This window comes from Salvelinus namaycush, chromosome 25, assembly GCF_016432855.1.
Source record: "Salvelinus namaycush isolate Seneca chromosome 25, SaNama_1.0, whole genome shotgun sequence".
NCBI classification, from domain to species: domain Eukaryota; kingdom Metazoa; phylum Chordata; class Actinopteri; order Salmoniformes; family Salmonidae; genus Salvelinus; species Salvelinus namaycush.
In genome coordinates, this window is record NC_052331.1 from 38,039,492 (window position 1) to 38,065,413 (window position 25,922).

General features: G+C 45.2%; 1 protein-coding gene across 1 annotated transcript in view; it reads left to right on the plus strand.

Annotated features, from left to right (window-relative positions):
* Window positions 1-25,922, plus strand: part of LOC120019926 (cadherin-7-like) — a 112,396-nt gene that overhangs the window by 78,248 nt on the left and 8,226 nt on the right. Inside the window, exons 9-10 of the mRNA XM_038963337.1 lie at window positions 12,023-12,140; window positions 12,503-12,754. Of these exons, the coding sequence (XP_038819265.1) occupies window positions 12,023-12,140; window positions 12,503-12,754 (370 nt within the window). The remainder of the gene's footprint in view (window positions 1-12,022; window positions 12,141-12,502; window positions 12,755-25,922) is intronic.

The window sequence follows — 25,922 nt, forward strand, 5'->3', positions numbered from 1 at the left end:
AGGTCGGGCTCTGATGTTGGGCGATTAGGCCTGGCTCGCAGTCGGTGTTCGATAGGGTTGAGGTCAGGGCTCTGTTCAGGCCAGTCAAGTTCTTCCACACCGATCTCGACCTGCATTTCTGTATGGACCTCGCTTTGTGCACGGGGTTATTGCCATGCTGAAACAGGAAAGGGCCTTCCCCCGATTCCAGACGGACGATTCTAGAATGACATTGTATGCTGTAGCGTTAAGACCGTTATTCCTCCTCCACCAAACTCTACAGTTGGAACTATGCATTGGGGCAGGTAGTGTTCTCTTGGCAAAACCGACATTCGTCCGTCGGACTGCCAGATAGTGAAGCGTGACTCATCCCTCCAGAGAATGTGTTTCCACTGAGTCCAGTGGCGGCGAGCTTTACACCACTCCAGCTGACGCTTGGCATTGCGCATGGTAATCTTAGGCTTGTGTGCGACTGCTTGGCCATGGAAACCCATTTCGTGAAGCTCCAGACTAACAGTTCTTGTGCTGACATTGATTCCAGAGGCAGTTTGGAACTCGGTAGTGAATGTTGCAACCGAGGAAAGACGATTTCTACACTACGGGCTTCAGCACTCGGTGGTCCCGTTCTGTGAGCTTGTGTGGCCTACCACTTTGCGGCTGAGCCGTTGTTGCTCCTAGATGTTGACCGTGGCAGCTCTAGTAGGGCAGAAATTTTTACGAACTGACTTGTTGGAAAGGTGACATCCTATGACGGTGCCACGTTGAAAGTCACTGAGCTCTTCAGTAAGGTCATTCTACTGACAATGTTTGTCTATGGAGATTGCATGTTTGTCTGCTCAATGTTATACACTTATCAGCAACATTTGTGGCTGAAATAGCCGAATCCATTAATTTGAAGTATACAGTATATATAGTGTACCTATAATATACCTATAGTACCATTAACCATGGGCACTTTTCAGTCAATCATGCTATTTTTTGGGGAAATAGCATGATCTTGAAAGGGTGAACAATACAGTATATATGGGTAAAGCATGCTATGTTCCAAGTGTATATTATATCATCTATATTTGACATATCTATCTCCCTGTGGGCTACTTGACCCATGACATCGTTTTTGAACCCTGTCCTCATAGCAATATACTGAACAAAAATATAAACGCAACATGTAGTGTTGGTCCCAAAGCAGAAAATGTGCTCATAAATAATTCAAACAGAAAATAAAACAAACAGAAAATAAACCAAACACATAAATAACACTTATATAAAATAAACTGTTTATTTATACATTATTTATTTGATGATCCTAAAAGCCCTTAACCCTCTCAAAGTCCTGTGCCAAATATTCACTCACTGTTAAGTGAGACGAGACAACACATATTGAGCTACCTAAACAAATAAGACACTAAATCCATCCAGATAATCACGTGGGGTTTAAACTTTAAATCCTCGCACGGACAAGGTAGCATATTTGGGGATTTATGTCAATTTATCACGGAAAAATACAGTTGTTGTTGCTTTACTCACTCCCAGGCTGCATCCCAAATGGAATTCTATTCATTATATAGGGCTCTGGTCAAAAGTAGTGCACTATATAGGGAATAGGGTGCCATAAGGCTCTGGTCAAAAGTAGTGCACTATATAGGGAAGAGGGTCCCATTTGGGACATAAACCCTGTTGGCATGGTGGTGCATTTCCAGTTTCCAGGAGATTTTCTCATATTGAGTTTTGTGCTGACTTGCTCTTCACGAGGGCAGTGCTCGGCACGGCCGGTGTTTTACCCAGCCAAAGCTAGGGGGATTAGGCCACCGCAGAGCGTCGGGCCGGGGGGAATCTTCTTATGGCGCCACCTGATGGGGCCTCCACTGATAATCATCTTTTAAACACAGCACTTTTAAATGGTGTGTTTTTTTTTCATGTGTGTCATAAATCGTAAGCCAGCCCGGGAATGGCTTTTCCACTTTAATGCTTAAATTGTCCGAGGCAAACATTGTGTGTACTGATTTCTGTGTGTGTGTGCGTGTGTCTGTGTGTGTAGTTATTTGGCTAAAACCCTTTGCCATTTGGTTTGGAACTGATTTGATGCTGTTTTTGAGATCATTTCAAGGTGATATAATAATAGAATTCACACTCCTATGTATTTGAATCTATTTCAAATCAAATGTTATTTGTCACATGCTTTATAAACAGCAGGTGTAAACTAACAGTGAAATGCTTACCTCCGGGCCCTTCCCAACAATGCAGAGTGAAAATGTTTGTAATTATAGACAAACAATAACACCAAGGAATATATACACAATTAGTAATGATAACTTGGCTATATACACAGGATACCAGTCCCGAGTCGATGTGCAGGGTTACGAGGTAATTGAGGTAGATTCAGTGATTTCAGAAAGTATTCACACCCCTTGACTTTTTAACATTTTTGTTTTGTTACAGCCTGAATTTAAAATGGATTACATTTAGATTTTTTTTGTCACTGCCTACACATAATAGCTCATAATGTCAAAGTGGAATTATGTTTTTGGACATTTTTATACTTAATAAAAAATAAAAAGCTGAAATGTCTTGAGTCAATAAGTATTCAACCCGTTTTCTTATGGGGAACCTAAATAAGTTCAGGAGTAAAATATTTGCTTAAACAAGTCACATAATAAGTTGCATGGACTCACCTGTGTGAATGACTTCCTCATCTCTGTACCCCACACATACAATTATCTGTAAGGTCCCTCAGTCGAGCAGTGAATTTCAAACACAGATTCAACCACAAAGACCAGGGAGGTTTTCCAATGCCTCGCAACGAAGTGCAACTATTGGTAGATGGGTAAAAAAATATCCCTTTGATCTTTGGTGAAGTTAATAATTACACTTTGGATAGTGTATCAACTCGAGTGGTGCTGCGGTCTAAGGCACTGCATCTCAGTACCAGAGGTGTCACTACAGACCCATGTCCAATTCCAGGCTGTATCACAACCAGCTGTGATCGTGAGTCCCATAGGGCGATGTACAATTGGCTCAGTGTCGTTAGGGTTTGGCCGGGGTAGGCCATCATTGTAAAATAAGAATTTGTTCTTAACTGACTTGCCTAGTTAAATAAAGGTTAAATAAAATAAAAATTACAAAAATCAATACACCCAGTCACTACAAAGATACAGGCGTCCTTCCTTAACTCAGTAGCTGGAGAGGAAGGAAAGCACACAGGGATTTCACAATGAGGCCAATGATGACTTTAAAACAGTTACAGAGTTTAATGGCTGTGATGGGAGAACACTGAGGATGGATCAACAACATTATAGTAACTCCACAATACTAACCTAAATGACAGAGTGACAAAAAGGAAGCCTGTACAGAATTTAAAAAATACAACACATTACTGAGTACTACTCTCCATATTTTCAAGCATAGTGGTGGCTGCATCATGTTATAGGTATGCTTGTAATCGTTAAGGACTAGGGAGTTTTTCAGGATAAAAAAAAAAACAGAATGGAGCTAACACATGCAACATCCTAAATAAAAACCTGGTTCAATCTGCTTTCCACCAGACACTGGGAGATGAATTCACCTTGCAGCAGGACAATAACCTAAAACACAAAGGCCATATTGCTTACCAAGAAGATGGTGAATGTTCCTGAGTGGCCGAGTTACAGTTTTGACTTAAAAATACTTGAAAATTTATGGCAAGACCTGAAAATGGTTGTCTAGGATCAACAACCAATTTGTCAGAACTTTAATAATTTTGAAAAGAATAATGGGCAAATGTTGCACAATCCAGGTGTGGAAATCTCGAAGAAACTTACCGAGAAAGACTAAGCTGTAGTCACCGCCAAAAGTGCTTCTACAAAGTATTGACTCAGGTGTGTTAATACTTATGTAAATTAGATATTTCTATATTTCATATTAAATAGATTTGCAAACATTTCTAAAAACATGTTTTCACTTTGTCATTATGGGGTATTGTGTGTATCTACCCATCTGGGTGAGAGAAAAAAATGATTTAATCCATTTTGAATTCAGACCGTAACACAACAAAATGTGAAATAAATCAATGGGTATGAATACTTTTTGTAGGCAATGTATGTACATATATGTAGGGATAAAGTGACTAGGCAACAGGATAGATAATAGACAGTAGCAGCAGTATACTGTAGGTAGGGGTAAATGATAGATAATAGACAGTAGCAGCAGTATACTGTAGGTAGGGGTAAAGGATAGATAATAGACAGTAACAGCAGTATACTGTAGGTAGGGGTAAAGGATAGATAATAGACAGTAACAGCAGTATACTGTAGGTAAGGGTAAAGGATAGATAATAGACAGTAACAGCAGTATACTGTAGGTAGGGGTAAAGGATAGATAATAGACAGTAGCAGCAGTATACTGTAGGTAGGGGTAAAGGATAGATAATAGACAGTAACAGCAGTATACTGTAGGTAGGGGTAAAGTGACTAGACAACAGGATAGATAATAGACAGTAGCAGCAGTATACTGTAGGTAGGGGTAAAGTGACTAGGCAACAGGATAGATAATAGACAGTAGCAGCAGTATACTGTAGGTAGGGGTAAAGTGACTAGACAACAGGATAGATAGACAGTAACAGCAGTATACTGTAGGTAGGGGTAAAGGATAGATAATAGACAGTAGCAGCAGTATACTGTAGGTAGGGGTAAAGTGACTAGACAACAGGATAGATAATAGACAGTAGCAGCAGTATACTGTAGGTAGGGGTAAAGTGACTAGACAACAGGATAGATAATAGACAGTAGCAGCAGTATACTGTAGGTAGGGGTAAAGTGACTAGGCAACAGGATAGATAAGACAGTAGCAGCAGTATACTGTAGGTAGGGGTAAAATGACTAGACAACAGGATAGATAGACAGTAACAGCAGTATACTGTAGGTAGGGGTAAAGGATAGATAATAGACAGTAGCAGCAGTATACTGTAGGTAGGGGTAAAGTGACTAGACAACAGGATAGATAATAGACAGTAGCAGCAGTATACTGTAGGTAGGGGTAAAGGACAGATAATAGACAGTAACAGCAGTATACTGTAGGTAGGGGTAAAGTGACTAGACAACAGGATAGATAATAGACAGTAGCAGCAGTATACTGTAGGTAGGGGTAAAGGATAGATAATAGACAGTAGCAGCAGTATACTGTAGGTAGGGGTAAAGGATAGATAATAGACAGTAGCAGCAGTATACTGTAGGTAGGGGTAAAGGATAGATAATAGACAGTAACAGCAGTATACTGTAGGTAGGGGTAAAGGATAGATAATAGACAGTAACAGCAGTATACTGTAGGTAGGGGTAAAGTTACTAGACAACAGGATAGATAATAGACAGTAGCAGCAGTATACTGTAGGTAGGGGTAAAGTGACTAGGCAACAGGATAGATAATAGACAGTAACAGCAGTATACTGTAGGTAGGGGTAAAGGATAGATAATAGACAGTAGCAGCAGTATACTGTAGGTAGGGGTAAAGTGACTAGACAACAGGATAGATAATAGACAGTAGCAGCAGTATACTGTAGGTAGGGGTAAAGTGACTAGACAACAGGATAGATAATAGACAGTAGCAGCAGTATACTGTAGGTAGGTAGCAGTAAAGGATAGATAATAGACAGTAGCAGCAGTATACTGTAGGTAGGGGTAAAGGATAGATAATAGACAGTAACAGCAGTATACTGTAGGTAGGGGTAAAGTGACTAGACAACAGGATAGATAGACAGTAACAGCAGTATACTGTAGGTAGGGGTAAAGTGACTAGACAACAGGATAGATAGACAGTAACAGCAGTATACTGTAGGTAGGGGTAAAGGATAGATAATAGACAGTAGCAGAAGTATACTGTAGGTAGGGGTAAAGGATAGATAATAGACAGTAGCAGCAGTATACTGTAGGTAGGGGTAAAGGATAGATAATAGACAGTAGCAGCAGTATACTGTAGGTAGGGGTAAAGGATAGATAATAGACAGTAACAGCAGTATACTGTAGGTAGGGGTAAAGTTACTAGACAACAGGATAGATAATAGACAGTAGCAGCAGTATACTGTAGGTAGGGGTAAAGGATAGATAATAGACAGTAGCAGCAGTATACTGTAGGTAGGGGTAAAATGACTAGACAACAGGATAGATAGACAGTAACAGCAGTATACTGTAGGTAGGGGTAAAGTGACTAGGCAACAGGATAGATAATAGACAGTAGCAGCAGTATACTGTAGGTAGGGGTAAAGGATAGATAATAGACAGTAACAGCAGTATACTGTAGGTAGGGGTAAAGTGACTAGACAACAGGATAGATAGACAGTAACAGCAGTATACTGTAGGTAGGGGTAAAGTGACTAGACAACAGGATAGATAATAGACAGTAACAGCAGTATACTGTAGGTAGGGGTAAAGGATAGATAATAGACAGTAGCAGAAGTATACTGTAGGTAGGGGTAAAGGATAGATAATAGACAGTAGCAGCAGTATACTGTAGGTAGGGGTAAAGTGACTAGGCAACAGGATAGATAATAGACAGTAGCAGCAGTATACTGTAGGTAGGGGTAAAGGATAGATAATAGACAGTAGCAGCAGTATACTGTAGGTAGGGGTAAAGGATAGATAATAGACAGTAGCAGCAGTATACTGTAGGTAGGGGTAAAGGATAGATAATAGACAGTAGCAGCAGTATACTGTAGGTAGGGGTAAAGGATAGATAATAGACAGTAGCAGCAGTATACTGTAGGTAGGGGTAAAGGATAGATAATAGACAGTAGCAGCAGTATACTGTAGGTAGGGGTAAAGTTACTAGACAACAGGATAGATAATAGACAGTAGCAGCAGTATACTGTAGGTAGGGGTAAAGGATAGATAATAGACAGTAGCAGCAGTGTACTGTAGGTAGGGGTAAAGGATAGATAATAGACAGTAGCAGCAGTATACTGTAGGTAGGGGTAAAGGATAGATAATAGACAGTAACAGCAGTATACTGTAGGTAGGGGTAAAGTGACTAGACAACAGGATAGATAATAGACAGTAACAGCAGTATACTGTAGGTAGGGGTAAAGTGACTAGGCAACAGGATAGATAGACAGTAGCAGCAGTATACTGTAGGTAGGGGTAAAGGATAGATAATAGACAGTAGCAGCAGTATACTGTAGGTAGGGGTAAAGTGACTAGGCAACAGGATAGATAAGACAGTAGCAGCAGTATACTGTAGGTAGGGGTAAAGGATAGATAATAGACAGTAACAGCAGTATACTGTAGGTAGGGGTAAAGGATAGATAATAGACAGTAACAGCAGTATACTGTAGGTAGGGGTAAAGGATAGATAATAGACAGTAACAGCAGTATACTGTAGGTAGGGGTAAAGGATAGATAATAGACAGTAGCAGCAGTATACTGTAGGTAGGGGTAAAGTGACTAGACAACAGGATAGATAATAGACAGTAACAGCAGTATACTGTAGGTATGGGTAAAGGATAGATAATAGACAGTAGCAGCAGTATACTGTAGGTAGTGGTAAAGGATAGATAATAGACAGTAGCAGCAGTATACTGTAGGTAGTGGTAAAGGATAGATAATAGACAGTAGCAGCAGTATACTGTAGGTAGGGGTAAAGGATAGATAATAGACAGTAACAGCAGTATACTGTAGGTAGGGGTAAAGGATAGATAATAGACAGTAACAGCAGTATACTGTAGGTAGGGGTAAAGGATAGATAATAGACAGTAGCAGCAGTATACTGTAGGTAGGGGTAAAGGATAGATAATAGACAGTAACAGCAGTATACTGTAGGTAGGGGTAAAGGATAGATAATAGACAGTAACAGCAGTATACTGTAGGTAGGGGTAAAGGATAGATAATAGACAGTAACAGCAGTATACTGTAGGTAGGGGTAAAGGATAGATAATAGACAGTAGCAGCAGTATACTGTAGGTAGGGGTAAAGGATAGATAATAGACAGTAGCAGTGTTACACCCCTGAAAAACGGGAGAAAGAATCACGAGTGTGATACGGAATTGTTTCTTCAATTAAAACTTTAGTGCAATGAGAAAAAGACCGCGATTTCTCCGGGACCTTCAGTGGAGACCAGAGCAATCGATCTCAGGCTCATAGATTAAGAGCATTTAGTAGATCACAGATTAACACTTTTACCCACGACAAAATAAAGTAATCAACATAACGTTTACACATTCCTCTCACAATTCGTACCCTTTGTATGCTTGACGGATTTTAACACAATTATATAAATGTTATCAATCTATCAACTGATACTGAATGCATGATCTTCTTAACCTTAGATGTTTTAAGATCCTCACATACTATGAACTTGCTAATACTTTTTAATGTATAACAGGCTATTAGTATTTCCTTTAACCTGTCACAGCAGCAGTATACTGTAGGTAGGGGTAAAGTGACTAGACAACAGGATAGATAATAGACAGTAGCAGCAGTATACTGTAGGTAGGGGTAAAGGATAGATAAGACAGTAGCAGCAGTATACTGTAGGTAGGGGTAAAGGATAGATAATAGACAGTAACAGCAGTATACTGTAGGTAGGGGTAAAGGATAGATAATAGACAGTAGCAGCAGTATACTGTAGGTAGGGGTAAAGGATAGATAATAGACAGTAACAGCAGTATACTGTAGGTAGGGGTAAAGTGACTAGACAACAGGATAGATAATAGACAGTAACAGCAGTATACTGTAGGTAGGGGTAAAGTGACTAGGCAACAGGATAGATAATAGACAGTAGCAGCAGTATACTGTAGGTAGGGGTAAAGGATAGATAATAGACAGTAGCAGCAGTATACTGTAGGTAGGGGTAAAGGATAGATAATAGACAGTAGCAGCAGTATACTGTAGGTAGGGGTAAAGGATAGATAATAGACAGTAACAGCAGTATACTGTAGGTAGGGGTAAAGGATAGATAATAGACAGTAGCAGCAGTATACTGTAGGTAGGGGTAAAGTTACTAGACAACAGGATAGATAATAGACAGTAGCAGCAGCATACTGTAGATAATATGGTAAAGGATAGATAATAGACAGTAGCAGAAGTATACTGTAGGTAGGGGTAAAGGATAGATAATAGACAGTAGCAGCAGTATACTGTAGGTAGGGGTAAAGGATAGATAATAGACAGTAGCAGCAGTATACTGTAGGTAGGGGTAAAGGATAGATAATAGACAGTAACAGCAGTATACTGTAGGTAGGGGTAAAATATAGATAATAGACAGTAGCAGCAGTATACTGTAGGTAGGGGTAAAGGATAGATAATAGACAGTAACAGCAGTATACTGTAGGTAGGGGTAAAGGATAGATAATAGACAGTAACAGCAGTATACTGTAGGTAGGGGTAAATGATAGATAATAGACAGTAGCAGCAGTATACTGTAGGTAGGGGTAAATGATAGATAATAGACAGTAACAGCAGTATACTGTAGGTAGGGGTAAAGTGACTAGACAACAGGATAGATAATAGACAGTAGCAGCAGTATACTGTAGGTAGGGGTAAAGGATAGATAATAGACAGTAACAGCAGTATACTGTAGGTAGGGGTAAAGGATAGATAATAGACAGTAACAGCAGTATACTGTAGGTAGGGGTAAAGGATAGATAATAGACAGTAACAGCAGTATACTGTAGGTAGGGGTAAAGGATAGATAATAGACAGTAACAGCAGTATACTGTAGGTAGGGGTAAAGGATAGATAATAGACAGTAACAGCAGTATACTGTAGGTAGGGGTAAAGGATAGATAATAGACAGTAACAGCAGTATACTGTAGGTAGGGGTAAAGGATAGATAATAGACAGTAACAGCAGTATACTGTAGGTAGGGGTAAAGGATAGATAATAGACAGTAGCAGCAGTATACTGTAGGTAGGGGTAAAGGATAGATAGTAGACAGTAACAGCAGTATACTGTAGGTAGGGGTAAAGGATAGATAATAGACAGTAGCAGCAGTATACTGTAGGTAGGGGTAAAGGATAGATAATAGACAGTAACAGCAGTATACTGTAGGTAGGGGTAAAGGATAGATAATAGACAGTAACAGCAGTATACTGTAGGTAGGGGTAAAGGATAGATAATAGACAGTAACAGCAGTATACTGTAGGTAGGGGTAAAGTGACTAGACAACAGGATAGATAATAGACAGTAACAGCAGTATACTGTAGGTAGGGGTAAAGGATAGATAATATATCTGATGAATTAAAAGATCTAGTGCAAAGAGAGTAAATGCAGATAGTTAAATAGTTAACTAATCGCTATGGACTAACTTTTTAGCAATCTTATGGCTTGGCGGTAGAAGCTGTTCAGGGTCCTCTTGGTTCCAGACTTGCTACATTCGTACCGCTTGCCATGCGGTAGCAGAGAGAACAGTCTATGACTTGGGTGGTTGGAGTCTTTGCCAAAATTTTTTAGGGCCTTCCTCTTTTTGCTGTTCTGCAGCAGACCTAGCTGGTAATTACAATACACACACATTTAATCAAGTCATATTATATAAATATAAAACCAGGTTTTACTAACGATACTGTATATCAACCTAATGAAAAACATACCAAGGCAACGCTATTGTTATTATTATGAGTATTGTTGAAAGGGTCATCATATTGGTAAGAGGCAAATCCTGACCACACACAGGAGAGTTCAATGGAGATTTTGTAGGTGGTGTAACGGTCTTCTAAATTTATCCCAGCCCCTATATTGAGTGTGGTACTGCCTTTCCTCTCGATGTATCACTAATATCACGTTCCTTATTGTCATGTCAGATGTTATAGCTGGTGTTTTCACAGTATATGACTCTATCTCTTAGTGTGACCTATTGTCATCTCTGAAAATGTTGTCTGTGCATTTTTGTAATAAATCGTTGATTTGGATCTTCTTTTTCACTCAGTGGTCCAGTATGGTGTTCATATTATACGGAGCGCTTTGGGGGTCATGGTGGAGAGAAAAAAAAACAGCCAGGCTAATCCTCAAATAGGCTCCACAAATCCACCAGGAGTCAGGAGTAGCTTAACATTTGATTTGTGGTTTATCAAGTCAGCCATATCATCCATGGTTCTGAAAAGGGAGTAAATATTCTGTAAATAAATGGTGTTATCTCAATAATATATTCAAACAACGAAGAAAATCTTTGTATTTCATGCCCAGATTGAAGTACAATTCAATTAACTCTGATCAATCCATGATAAAGACATGCACACGAATCTGCAGGAGAGATCCAAAGGAACAAATTAATGAATAGAGGTAATTAATAAAAACATTTGAGGGAACACATTATTCTTTTTTTGTATTTTACCCTTTTTTTCTCCCCGATTTCGATCTTGTCTCATCGCTGCAACGGGCTCGGGAGAGATGCAGGTCGAGTTATGCGTCCTCCGAAACATGACCCGCCAAACTGCGCTTCTTAACACCTGCCCGCTTAACCCAGAAGCCAGTTACACCAATTTGTCGGAAGGAACACTGTTCAACTGACGACAGAGTTCAGCCTGCAGGCGTCCGGCCCACCACAAGGAGTCACTAGAGCATGATGAGCCAAGTAAAGCTTCCCCAGTCAAACCCTCCCCTAACCTGGACGACACTTGGCCAATTGTGCGCCACCCTATGGGACACCTGATCACGGCCGGTTGTGAAACAGCCCGGGATCGAACCCGGGTCTGTAGTGATGCCATTAGCACTCCACTCGGGAGGCCCGGGAACATTTTATATTGAGGGAACACATTTTTATATTGAGGGAACACATTTTTATATTGAGGGAACACATTTTATATTGAGAGAATACATTTTTATATCGAGGGAATACATTTTTATATCGAGGGAATACATTTTTATATTGAGGGAACAAATAGAAAATCTGAGGCAACAGATGAAAAAAAAAAAGGAGGGTGCTGACTTTTTTCTCCCACTATGACCCTTAAGGGACAGCTATCGACAGTCGATAAATACAAGTCCTGCTGAGACTGTTCTAATATAGACACCGTACTCTAGAATGCAAGACAATAAACTGAACTGACCTGAACTGAATGTAACCTTTGGTCATCTGTCCCCAACAGGTCATTGAGACCATCAGTGCTGTTGACCGAGACCAGCCTCAGAGTGGACACCGCTTCTTCTTCTCTCTGACCGCTGACGCTGCTGGGAATTTCAACTTCACCCTGAGAGACAACAAAGGTAAGTGTCTGACCCGGAATGAGTAGGGGTAAAGGTTAGGGTATAGGGTAGAAACGCCACAAGGATCCCGGATAGCACTAACCGGCCAGACACATGGTCATATTGGGCCGACAAAACTTGCATAGTTGGCAGCAGGACAGCCTAAACGAATAAGGGAGCAATTCAAAATGAATGCTTAGTCACCAGGCAGGAGCAGCTCCACAACCATATTGTGGTTTCCTTGCCTTGATTGTCTATTTTCCATTATGTAAACCCCATATCAGCTAACGTTTGTCATGATTTGTTGGAATCCACCAAGTATTACTGTCTGAACACAATTTTATCAGTGTATTGATATGCCTCCCCCCTCCCCCCTCCCCGAGACAACACCGCTTCTGTGCTGACCAAGCGAGGGGGTTTCCAGCGCCGCCACCAGAACGTGTACCGCCTCCCCGTCCTCATCATGGACAATGGGAGCCCCGCCCTCAGCAGCACCAACACCCTCTCCATCCGGGTGTGTGACTGTGACCCTGATGGGATCCCCCAGTCATGTGGGAGTGAGAACGCCATGCTCTCAGCGGGCCTCAGCACCGGGGCCCTCATTGCCATCCTGGCCTGCATCCTCACACTACTGGGTAAGCCATTTTACCAAAACACATCAGGGCCACATCAGGCCTGCAAGCTCCTTCATGTGGCCCCTTGACTGATATCTGATGTTTTACTGCATCAACAGTTTACACTGTTGGAGTAGAAAATACTGAGTATGTACACTGTTGGAGTAGAAAATACTGAGTATGTACACTGTTGGAGTAGAAAATACTGAGTATGTACACTGTTGGAGTAGAAAATACTGAGTATGTACACTGTTGGATTAGAAAATACTGAGTATGTACACTGTTGGATTAGAAAATACTGAGTATGTACACTGTTGGAGTAGAAAATACTGAGTATGTACACTGTTGGAGTAGAACGCTGTGTCTCACCAATCACAGTTGCGAGATTAACTCATATCTTCTAACATTACAAGAGAGTCAAATGAGTTTTCACATGAACAACAGGCTTTCACATGAACAACTTCCCTGCAGAACCTCAGCCATTAACAACTGAGCAAGCTGCGATGGCGGAGTGGTTAAGGCGTTAGACTTGAAATCTAATCGGGTTTCCTCAGTCAGGTTTGAACCCTGCTCACAGCGCGGTGACAAAACTGTTTTAGGGCTCCCGAGTGGCGCAGCGGTCTAAGGCACTGCATCTCAGTGCTAGAGACATCTCTACAGACCCTTGTTCGATTCCAGGTTGTATCACAACCGGCCGTGATTGGGAGTCTGTCAGAGCCGTGTGTATAGGTGGCAGGGAAGTCAGGCACAGGAGAGTTAAACTGAGTGTAAATGGAGACTTTTAATAAATGTCCACTTAACAATGCTCCAAACACGAAAATGTACATACATAAAATAAACATGGGTACGAGGACCCGTCGCGCACCTATACACCAATAAACAACAGTTGACATAAAACAATCCCTGACAAAGACATGAGGGGAAACAGAGGGTTAAATACACAAGAGGTAATGGATGGGATTGAAAACAGGTGTGTGGGAAGACAAGACAAAAGCAATGGAAAATGAAAAATGGATCGATGATGGCTAGAAGACCGGTGACGTCGACCGCCGAACACCGCCCGAACAAGGAGAGGCAACGACTTCGGCAGAAGTCGTGACAGTAACCCCCCCCCCTGACGCGCGGCTCCAGCAGCGCGTCGACACCGGCCTCGGGGACGACCCGGAGGGCGAGGTGCAGGGCGATCCGGATGGAGGCGGTGGAATTCTTTTAACATGGAAGGATCTAAAACGTCCTCCACCGGAACCCAGCATCTCTCCTCCGGCCCGTACCCCTCCCAGTCCACGAGGTACTGAAGGCCCCTCGCCCGACGTCTCGAATCCAAAATGGATCGAACAGAGTACGCCTGGACCCCCTCGATGTCAAGAGGAGGCGGAGGAACTTCACGCACTTCAGCCTCCTGGAGCGGGCCAGCCACCACCGGCCTGAGGAGAGACACATGGAACAAGGGGTTAATACGGTAATTAGTGGGCAGTTGTAACCTATAACATACCTCGTTCACTCTCCTCAGGACTTTAAACGGCCCCACAAACCGCGGACCCAGCTTCCGGCAGAGCAGGCGGAGGGGCAGGTTTCGGGTCGAGAGCCAGACCCTGTCCCCTGGTGCGAACACCGGGGCCTCACTGCGGCGACGGTCTGCGCCAATTTTCTGGCGCCTTATTTTCTGGCGCGCTGAAGGTGGACGTGGGCTGCCTCCCAGGTTTCCTCAGCGCGCCGAAACCAATTGTCCACCGCAGGAGCCTCGGTCTGGCTCTGATGCCAAGGAGCCAGAACCGGCTGATAACCTAATACACATTGAAAAGGAGTGAGGTTAGTGGAGGAGTGACGTAGCGAGTTCTGGGCCATCTCTGCCCAGGGCACGAACTTCGCCCACTCCCCCGGCCGGTCCTGGCAATAGGACTGCAAAAACCTGCCCACATCCTGGTTAACTCTCTCCACCTGCCCATTACTCTCGGGGTGAAAACCTGAGGTAAGACTAACCGAGATCCCCAGACGTTCCATGAACGCCTTCCAGACCCTTGATGTGAACTGGGGACCCCGATCAGACACTATATCCTCAGGCACCCCATAGTGCCGGAAAACGTGTGTAAACAGGGCCTCTGCAGTTTGTAAGGCCGTTGGGAGACCGGGCAACGGGAGGAGACGACAGGACTTCGAAAACCGATCCACAACGACCAGGATCGTGGTGTAACCCTGTGAAGGTGGAAGATCAGTCAAAAAATCCACCGACAGGTGCGACCACGGCCGTTGAGGAACGGGTAAAGGTTGAAGCTTACCTCTGGGCAGGTGTCTAGGAGCCTTGCACTGGGTGCACACCGAGCAGGAGGAAACATAAATCCTCACGTCCTTGGCTAAAGTGGGCCACCAGTACCTCCCATCAAGACAGCGCATCATCCGACCTATCCCAGGATGACCAGAGGGTGACGTGTGAGCCCAATAGATCAATCGGTCGCGGACAGCAGACGGAACGTACAGACGACCAGCTGGACACTCAGGAGGAGAGGGCTCTGCACGTGACGCCCGCTCAATGTCCGCGTCCAGCTCCCACACTACTGGCGCCACCAAACACGAAGCTGGGAGTATGGGAGTGGGATCCATGGACCGCTCCTCTGTGTCATACAGCCGAGACAATGCGTCTGCCTTGACGTTCTGGGAGCCTGGTCTGTAAGTAAGGGTAAACACAAAACGAGTGAAAAACATGGCCCACCTTGCCTGGCGAGGATTCAGTCTCTTCGCCTGCCGGATGTACTCCAGATTGCGGTGGTCAGTCCAGATGAGAAAAGGGTGTTTAGCCCCCTCAAGCCAATGCCTCCACGCCTTCAAGGCTTGTACGACAGCTAACAGCTCCCGGTCCCCCACATCATAGTTTCGCTCCGCCGAGCTGAGCTTCTTCGAAAAGAAAGCACAGGGGCGAAGCTTCAGTGGCACACCCGAACGCTGAGAGAGCACTGCTCCTATCCCAGCTTCGGATGCGTCCACCTCCACTATGAATGGCAAAGAGGGATCCGGATGAGCCAACACAGGCACCGAGGTAAACAGAGTCTTCAGGTGTCCAAAAGCCCTGTTCGCCTCAGCCGACCACTGCAAGCGCACCGGGCCCCCCTTTAGCAGTGAGGTAATGGGAGCAGCCACCTGACCAAAACCCCGGATAAATCTCCGGTAGTAATTGGCAAACCCTAAAAAACGCTGCACCTCCTTTACCGTGGTTGGAGTCGGCCAATTACGCACGGCTGTAATGCGGTCGCTCTCCATTTCCACTCCTGAAGTGGAAATCCGATGCCCTAGGAAGGAGATGGATTGTTGGAAGAACAAGCATTTCTCAGCCTTGACATATAGATCATGCTCCAACAGGCGACCAAGCACCCTGCGCACCAGGGACACATGCTCGGCGCGTGTAGCGGAGTATATCAGAATATCATCGATATACACCACTACACCCTGCCCATGCAGGTCCCTGAAGATCTCATCTACAAATGATTGGAAGACTGATGGAGCATTCATCAACCCATATGGCATGACAAGGTACTCATAATGACCTGAGGTGGTGCTAAATGCTGTCTTCCACTCATCACCCTTCCGAATACGCACCAGATTGTACGCACTCCTGAGATCCAATTTTGTGAAGAAGCGTGCCCTGTTCATTGACTCAATAACTGTATTTATCAGAGGTAACGGGTAACTATATTTCACCGTGATTTTATTGAGACATCGATAATCAATGCACGGGCGTAAACCGCCATCCTTCTTCTTCACAAAAAAGAAACTTGAAGAGGCTGGTGAAATGGATGGCTGAATGAACCCCTGACGCAGGGATTCAGAGATATATGTATCCATAGCCACCGTCTCCGCTTGCGACAGGGGATACACGTGACTCCTGGGATATGCAGCGTCTACCAGGAGATCTATCGCACAATCCCCCCGTCGATGGGGTGGTAATTGAGTCGCCTTCTTTTTACAGAAGGCGAGAGCCAAATCGGCATATTCAGGGGGAATGCGCACGGTGGAGACCTGGTCTGGACTTTCCACCGTAGTAGCACCAACGGAAACCCCTAAACACCTACCTGAGCACTCTCGCGACCACCCTGTGAGAGCCCTCTGTGGCCAAGAAACAGTGGGGTTATGACAAGTTAACCAGGGTAGGCCTAGCACCACAGAATACGCAGGAGAATCAATAAGGAAAAGACTAATCTTCTCCTTGTGACCCTCCTGCGTTATCATACACAAAGGTGCGGTGACCTCCCTGATAAACCCTGAACCTAATGGTCGACTATCTAAGGCATGAATAGGGAAAGGCATATCCACAGAAACAATAGGGATCCCTAAACTATGAGCTAAATCTTTATTAATGAAATTCCCAGCTGCGCCTGAATCTACTAGCGCCTTATACTGGGAATGCAGGGAAAAATCCGGAAAAGTGACAGAGACAAACATTAGTGCGACAGAGGGCTCTGGATGAGAATGGTGCCTACTCACCTGGGGTGATGCCAGAGTGCTCTGCCTGCCTTCTCTATTCCCAGAGGAACCAACCCGGCACCGACCAGCAGTGTGATCTCTGCGACCATAGATGGTGCTCGAGCGGGAACCCCCTCCGGTCTCCCTGCGCACCATCCCTCCCAATTCCATAGGTTCGGGAGAGAGGCTGCGGGAGGATGGAACAACCAGACCCCGATCTAGACGTCCACGAGTAGCCAGCATGTTGTCCAGCCTGATGGACATGTCCACCAGCTGATCGAAGTTGAGGGTGGTGTCTCTACAGGCCAGCTCCCGACGGACGTCCTCGCGTAGACTACAACGGTAATGGTCGATCAGGGCCCTGTCGCTCCATCCAGCGCCGGCAGCCAAGGTCCTAAACTCCAAAGCGAACTCCTGTGCACTCCTCGTCTCCTGCCTCAGATGATAGAGGAGCTCACCCGCCGCTCTGCCTTCGGATGGGTGGTCGAATACCTTCCGGAAATGGCGGATGAACTCCTCAAAATGGTCCAACGCCGCATCCTCCTCTCTACGCACAGCACTGGCCCACTCCAGGGCTTTCCCGGTGAGGCATGAGATGAGGGCGTAACTCTTCTCACGGTCCGATGGTACTGGAGAGACCGTGGCCAGATACAAGTTCAGTTTTAGGAGAAAGCTCTGGCAGCTGACAGTATCTCCATTGTATCCCGTGGGTAGGGATAAATGGATTTTGTTATGTTCAGGAGGAGGAAAAGCGTTCGACGGAAATACCGGTTGTGGTGGTAGAGGCGCTGGAAAAACTCCCTGTCTCTCCAAGCGATCCATATTCTGGACAATGCGATCCATGGCAGCGCTCAGACTGTCAATCTCCTCCGCTTGTTCCATGAAGCGTTCCTCTAGCTCCATGAGCGAAGTGTCTCCTCCTGCTGACTTCATAGCATGGTCAGGGATTCTGTCAGAGCCGTGTGTATAGGTGGCAGGGAAGTCAGGCGCAGGAGAGTTAAACTGAGTGTAAATGGAGACTTTTAATAAATGTCCACTTAACAATGCTCCAAACACGAAAATGTACATACATAAAATAAACATGGGTACGAGGACCCGTCGCGCACCTATACACCAATAAACAACAGTTGACATAAAACAATCTCTGACAAAGACATGAGGGGAAACAGAGGGTTAAATACACAAGAGGTAATGGATGGGATTGAAAACAGGTGTGTGGGAAGACAAGACAAAAGCAATGGAAAATGAAAAATGGATCGATGATGGCTAGAAGACCGGTGACGTCGACCGCCGAACACCGCCCGAACAAGGAGAGGCAACGACTTCGGCAGAAGTCGTGACAGAGTCGCACAATTGGCCCAGTGTTTTCTAGGGTAGGCCATCATAGTAAATAAGAATTTGTTCTTAACTGACTTGCCTAGATAAATAAAAACAACTTCACTGTAGAACATCAGGCCTTAAGAACTTTACTGTAGAACATCAGGCCTTAAGAACTTCACTGTAGAACATCAGGCCTTAAGAACTTTACTGTAGAACATCAGGCCTTAAGAACTTTACTGTAGAACATCAGGCCTTAAGAACTTTACTGTAGAACATCAGGCCTTAAGAACTTTACTGTAGAACATCAGGCCTTAAGAACTTCACTTTAGAACATCAGGCCTTAAGAACTTTACTGTAGAACATCAGGCCTTAAGAACTTTACTATAGAACATCAGGCCTTAAGAACTTTACTGTAGAACATCAGGCCTTAAGAACTTTACTATAGAACATCAGGCCTTAAGACCTTTACTATAGAACATCAGGCCTTAAGACCTTTACTATAGAACATCAGGCCTTAAGAACTTTACTATAGAACATCAGGCCTTAAGACCTTTACTATAGAACATCAGGCCTTAAGAACTTTACTATAGAACATCAGGCCTTAAGACCTTTACTATAGAACATCAGGCCTTAAGAACTTTACTATAGAACATCAGGCCTTAAGACCTTTACTATAGAACATCAGGCCTTAAGAACTTTACTATAGAACAGCAGGCCTTAAGACCTTTACTATAGAACATCAGGCCTTAAGACCTTTACTATAGAACATCAGGCCTTAAGAACTTTACTATAGAACATCAGGCCTTAAGAACTTTACTATAGAACATCAGGCCTTAAGAACTTTACTATAGAACATCAGGCCTTAAGACCTTTACTATATAACATCAGGCCTTAAGAACTTCACTCTAGAACATCAGGCCTTAAGAACTTTACTATAGAACATCAGGCCTTAAGAACTTCACTGTAGAACTGGGGAATTAGCTCAAATGGTAGATCGCTCGCTTGGCATGCGAGAGGGAGCGGGATTGTGTTGTTTAGATAATTGCTGGTTGTCACAAACAAAAACTAAAATATACACTACCATTCAAAAGTTTGAGGTCACTTAGGAATGTCCTTGTTTTTGAAAGAAAAGCTAATTTTGTTGTCCATTAAAATAACATCAACTTGATCAGAAATACAGTGTAGACATTGTTAATGTTGTAAATGACTATTGTAGGTAAAAATGGTAGATTTATTTTATGGAATATCTACATAGGTGTACAGAGGCCCATTATCAGCAACCATCACTCCTGTGTTCCAATGGCACGTTGTGTTAGCTAATCCAAGTTTATCATTTTAAATGGCTAATTGGTCATTAGAAAACCCTTTTGCAATTATGTTAGCACAGCTGAAAACTGTTGTGTTGATTAAAGAAGCAATAAAACTGGCCTTCTTTAGTCTACTTGAGTATCTGGAGCTGCCTAGAAGGCCAGCATCCCGGAGTCGCCTCTTCACTGTTGACGTTGAGACGTGTTTTGCGGGTATTATTTAATGAAGCTGCCAGTTGAGGATTTGTGAGGCGTCTGTTTCTCAAACTAGACACTCTAATGTACTTGTCCTCTTGCTTAGTTGTGCACCGGGGCCTCCCACTCCTCTTTCTTTTCTGGTTAGAGCCAGTCTATTTCCATCTCAGGCTGCCTTATGAAGAGGTTGTTGTGTTGAACGATGTTGTGCCATGCATAAGGGTTATTTTCTCCACTGAAATTCTCCCATGTGTTTGTCAGTCACACTCTATGTTGGGAGGTGCCATGGTCCAACCAAGCTCCTCGTGCATCTTGCAGATATGGGATGTAGGAAGACAGTGTAGTTTGTACTTCATTCTTCACATGGTTTTCAAACAAGTTCAACCTCAGACAATTTCTACATTCAGGCTTTTCCCCCATACTCTTTTGTTCTTTTCAACCCCCTCTCTCTCTCTCTCTCTCTCTCTCTCTCTCTCTCTCTCTCTCTCTCTCTCTCTCTCTCTCTCTCTCTCTCTCTCTCTCTCTCGGCCCTTTCACCTAAGGTGTCTATCAACAGATTGCTTTGTGATTATTATTTTGGGGATAGAGTGAACTAGAGGTCCCTCTCAAAGCTGCAGTTGTGTTATTACTTCCCCCAATGATCTCTTTGCTTAACACCATCTCTGTTAGACAGAATGACTCAACATAACATCTAGGATCAGTTTTGCCTTTTAGATCATAATGAATCAGATTTTAAGGATGGGGGGGGGGGGGTCTGATCCAAGATCAGCTCTCCTACTCAGAGATGCTTTATGAGTTTCTATCTCTAACGATCATCCTGAATTTCCAAAGATATATGAGGCATGGTTATATGATGTTTTTACATGATTTGGCCTCAATGTTCTCTCCTGTTGTCGTGGAGAATACATTGTGTGGCAGCATCCTTGTATTTCTGAAGACCTCTCCCACTTGTTCTTCAGACAACCAAAGTGCTTCCAGCCTGTCTGATGCAGTGGGTCTGCATCTCACATGGCACCCTATTCCCTTTGTAGTGCACTACTTTTGACCAACCTCCATAGGGCTCTTTTCAAAAGTAGTGAACTACCGATGGGATTTAACTACCGATTTAACTACCGATGAACTTATTGTGGTTGGTCACTTATGGTGCTTGAGTCACACCGGGAGAGAAACACAAGGCCCCAAGCTAAGCTGTCCCCACTGAGTCACAATGGGAGAGAAGCACAAGGCCCCAAGCTAAGCTGTCCCCACTGAGTCACAATGGGAGAGAAGCACAAGGCCCCAAGCTAAGCTGTCCCCACTGAGTCACAATGGGAGAGAAGCACAAGGCCCCAAGCTAAGCTGTCCCCACTGAGTCACAATGGGAGAGAAGCACAAGGCCCCAAGCTAAGCTGTCCCCACTGAGTCACAATGGGAGAGAAACACAAGGCCCCAAGCTAAGCTGTCCCAACTGAGTCACAATGGGAGAGAAGCACAAGGCCCCAAGCTAAGCTGTCCCCACTGAGTCACAATGGGAGAGAAGCACAAGGCCCCAAGCTAAGCTGTCCCCACTGAGTCACACTGGGAGAGAAGCACAAGGCCCCATGCTAAGCTGTCTCCACTGAGTCACAATGGGAGAGAAGCACAAGGCCCCAAGCTAAGCTGTCCCCACTGAAGCAGTGTGGCATTTCAGATTTTTTTGTTTTGTTATTTCCATTCAACACATTTGTCCCGATTCATGGCCATTTTAATTTCACCTGGCCCAACTCGTCTGTGTTCAGTAGGGCAGACTAAATAAAGCACATTTATGTGGTTGAATAATTGTAATGAGGCAAGCTTGGAGTTTCTGTTCTTTTCTGTACTATCGAGGCCATCTTAACGAATTTCGCGGGAGCTCCTCAAACAATGACAGCAGCTGTTCCATAGGTATCTGTGCGGTCACAATACTGCACCGTTGTTCCCTCTACCTCGTAACGCTGGAACCAGAAATAGATAAACCATAAATAGAGAGGACAGGTAAGGTCATCTGACATAAACTCGGGAAAAAAGAAACTTCTTCGCACTGTCAACTGCGTTTATGTTCAGCAAACTAAACATGTAAATATGTGTATGAACATAAGATTCAACAACTGAGACACAAACTGAACAAGTTCCACAGACATGTGACTAACAGAAATGGAATAATGTGTCCCTGAAAAAAAGGGGGGGGGGGGTCAAAATCAAAAGTAACAGTCAGTATCTGTGGTGGCCACCAGCTGCATTAAGAACTGCAGTGCATCTCCTCTTATGGACTGCACCATATTTGCCAATTGTTGCTGTGAGATGTTACCCCACTCTTCCACCAAGGCACCTGCAAGTTCCCGGACCGTTCTGGGGGGAATGGCCCTAGCCCTAGCCCTCACCCTCTGATCCAACAGGTCCCAGACGTGTTCAATGGGATGGAGATCTGGGCTCTTTGCTGGCCGTGGCAGAACACTGACATTCCTGTCTTGCAGGAAATCACACACAGAACGAGCAGTATGGCTGGTGGCATTGTCATGCTGGAGGGTCATGTCAGGATGAGCCTGCAGGAAGGGTACCACATGAGGGAGGAGGATGTCTTCCCTGTAACGCACAGCGTTGAGATTGCCTGCAATGACAACAAGCTCAGTCCGATGATGCTGTGACACACCACCTCAGACTATGACGGACCCTCCACCTACAGATCGATCCCGCTCCAGAGTACAGGCCATTTGTGTAACGTTCATTCCTTTGCCGATAACTGCAAATCCGACCATCCCCCCTGGTGAGACAAAACCGGACTCGTCAGTGAAGAGCACTTTTTGCCAGTCCTGTCTGGTCCAGCGACGGTGGGTTTGTGCCCATAGGCGATGTTGTTGCCGGTGATGTCTGGTAAGGACCTGCCTTACAGTCAGCTCAAGTAGGCTATAGAGACGCTGCTGACAGTGTTTGGAGATGCCAGACAGAGGGCCATTTTATAACTGTCCCATAACTCCTGCCGTATCTACAGACATCCCCCAAACAGGTGGTTCCCAAACTTTTTATTGTCCCGTAAGCCTTCAAACATTCAACCAGCTGCGTACCCCCTCTAGCACCAGGGTCAGCGCACTCTCAAATGTTGTTTTTTGCCATCATTGTAAGTCTACCACACACATACGATACATTTATTAAACATAAGAATGATTGTGAGTTTTGTCATAACTCTGTGTCACGTTCCTGACCTGTTTTCTTTTGTCTTGTATTTATTTAGTTGGTCAGGGCGTGAGTTGGGTGGGTTTGTCTATGTGTGATTTTCTATGTTGGGATTTTGTGTTGGGCCTGGTATGATTCTCAATCAGAGGCAGCTGTCAATCGTTGTCCCTGATTGAGAATCATACTAAGGCAGCCGGGGTTCACGTGTGTGTTTGTGGGTGTTTGTATCTCGTGTCAGTGTTCGTGCCACACGGGACTGTTTTCGGTTTTGTCACGTTTGTTGTTTTTTTGTATTTGTAAGTGTTCAGTTTCGTTTTGATTAAATCAATATGAGCACTAACAACTCTGCGTTTTGGTCCGACCCTTACTCCTTCTCCTCATCCGAGGAGGAGGAATTAGACAGCCGTTACAGAAACACCCACCCCTTAAGGATCAAGCAGAGTGGGAACAGACAGCAGCAGCAGCAGAGACCGAGGACACAGGACTCGTGGACTTGGGAGGAGATCCTGGACGGCAAAGGACCCTGGGCTCAGCCAGGGGAATATCGCCGTCCCAAGGCGGAGTTGGAGGCAGCGAAGGCAGAGAGGCGCTGGTATGAGGAGGCAGCGCGGCGACGCGGTTGGGAGCCCGAGAGTCAGACCCAAAAATTTCTTGGGGGGGGGGGGGGCACACGCGGAGTGTGGCAAAGCCGGGTAGGATACCTGAGCCAACTCCCCGTGCTTACCGTGGAGTGAGAGGGCGTCGTACTGGTCAGACACCGTGTTATGCGGTAAAGCGCACAGTGTCCCCAGTACGCGTGCTTAGTCCAGTGCGGGCTATTCCACCTTGCCGCACTGGCCGGGCTAGGTTGGGCATCGAGCCGGGTGTCATAAAGCCGGCCCAACGCATCTGGCCTCCAGTGCGTCTCCTCGGGCCGGCGTACATGGCACCAGCCTTACAAATGGTGTCCCCGGTTCGCCAGCATAGCCCAGTGCGGGTTTTTCCACCTCGCCGCACTGGCAGGGCTACGGGGACCATTCAACCTGGTAAGGTTGGGCAGGCTCGGTGCTCAAGAGCGCGTGTCCTCCTTCACGGTCCGGTTTTTCCGGTGCCACCTCCACGTACCAGTCCTCCGGTGGCAGCCCCCCGCACCAGGCTGTCTCTCCGTCTTCTCTCTCCAGTTGCTCCCACCTGTCCAGCGCTGTCAGAGCCTTCCTCCTCTCCAGCGCAGCCAGTGTCTGAGCTGCCTGCCTGCCCAGCGCTGTCTGAACTGTTTGCCTGCCCAGCGCTGTCTGAGCTGCCTGCCTGCACAGCACCGTCAGAGCTGTCCGTCTGTCCCGAGCCGTCAGAGCTGTCCGTCTGTCCCGAGCCGTCAGAGCTGTCCGTCTGTCCCGAGCCGTCAGAGCTGTCCGTCTGTCCCGAGCCGTCAGAGCTGTCCGTCTGTCCCGAGCCGTCAGAGCTGTCCGTCTGTCCCGAGCCGTCAGAGCTGTCCGTCTGTCCCGAGCCGTCAGAGCTGCCCGTCTGTCCCGAGCCGTCCGCCAGACAGGAGCAGCCAGAGCCGTCCGCCAGACAGGTGCAGCCAGAGCCGTCCAGCCAGGACCAGCCAGAGCCGACCAGCCAGAGCCGTCCAGCCAGGACCAGCCAGAGCCGTCCAGCCAGGATCCGCCAGAGCCAGCCAGCCAGGATCCGCCAGAGCCAGCCAGCCAGGATCCGCCAGAGCCAGCCAGCCAGGATCCGCCAGAGCCAGCCAGCCAGGATCCGCCAGAGCCAGCCAGCCAGGATCCGCCAGAGCCAGCCAGCCAGGATCCGCCACATTTTTGCAATTTCGATGAGGCTCTCTTGTTCAGATATCGGTAAGTGGACTGGAGGCAGGGCATGAAAGGGATATCGAATCCAGTTGTTTGTGTCATCCGTTTCGGGAAAGTACCTGCGTATTTACGCACCCAGCTCACTCAGGTGCTTCGCTATATCACATTTGACATTGTCTGTAAGCTTGAGTTCATTTGCACACAAAAAATCATACAATGATGGAAAGATCTGTGTGTTGTCCTGTTTATTGCAGACAGAGAAGAGCTCCAACTTCTTAATCATAGCCTCAATTTTTTCCTGCCAATTGAATATAGTTGTGGAGTGTCCCTGTAATCCTAGATTAAGATGATTCAAGCGGGAAAAAACATCGCCCATATAGGCCAGCCTTACTTTAACACTGTGGTGTCCAAAACGTCTTTCAAGCTGTCAGGCATTCCCTTGGCAGCAAGAGCCTCTCAGTGGATGCTGCAGTGTACCCAAGTGGCATCGGAAGCAACTGCTTGCACGTGCGTTACCACTCCACTAGGTCTCCCTGTCATGGCTTTTGCGCCATCAGTACAGTTACCAGCATGAGCAGCAGCAATGTTTGGCTACATACGGACCGTTAGTGGAATTCCTGGGAGAGAGTAACGGTTAATGTGATTGGATATTAATTATTTGACTAGGCTACCTATATTTGACATTGTGTTGTTATTTTGCTGAACACTAGATGGTTGAACTTTATTTTTGACAGTGAAACGAGGCTACTCAGATGAGAAAAAAAACTCACCCAAATGTATAGCCCCGTTGGAAAATATTTATGGACTGTTTGAAAATATGAAGGAAAAAAATGTATTTTTTTTGTTTTTTAAATTTAAACTGTGAATCACATTTTTATTTGGCGTACCCCCGACGGCATTGCGCGTACCCCTGGGGGAATACCTGCCCCAAACAAACAAAAACCCACTCTCAGAGACAAC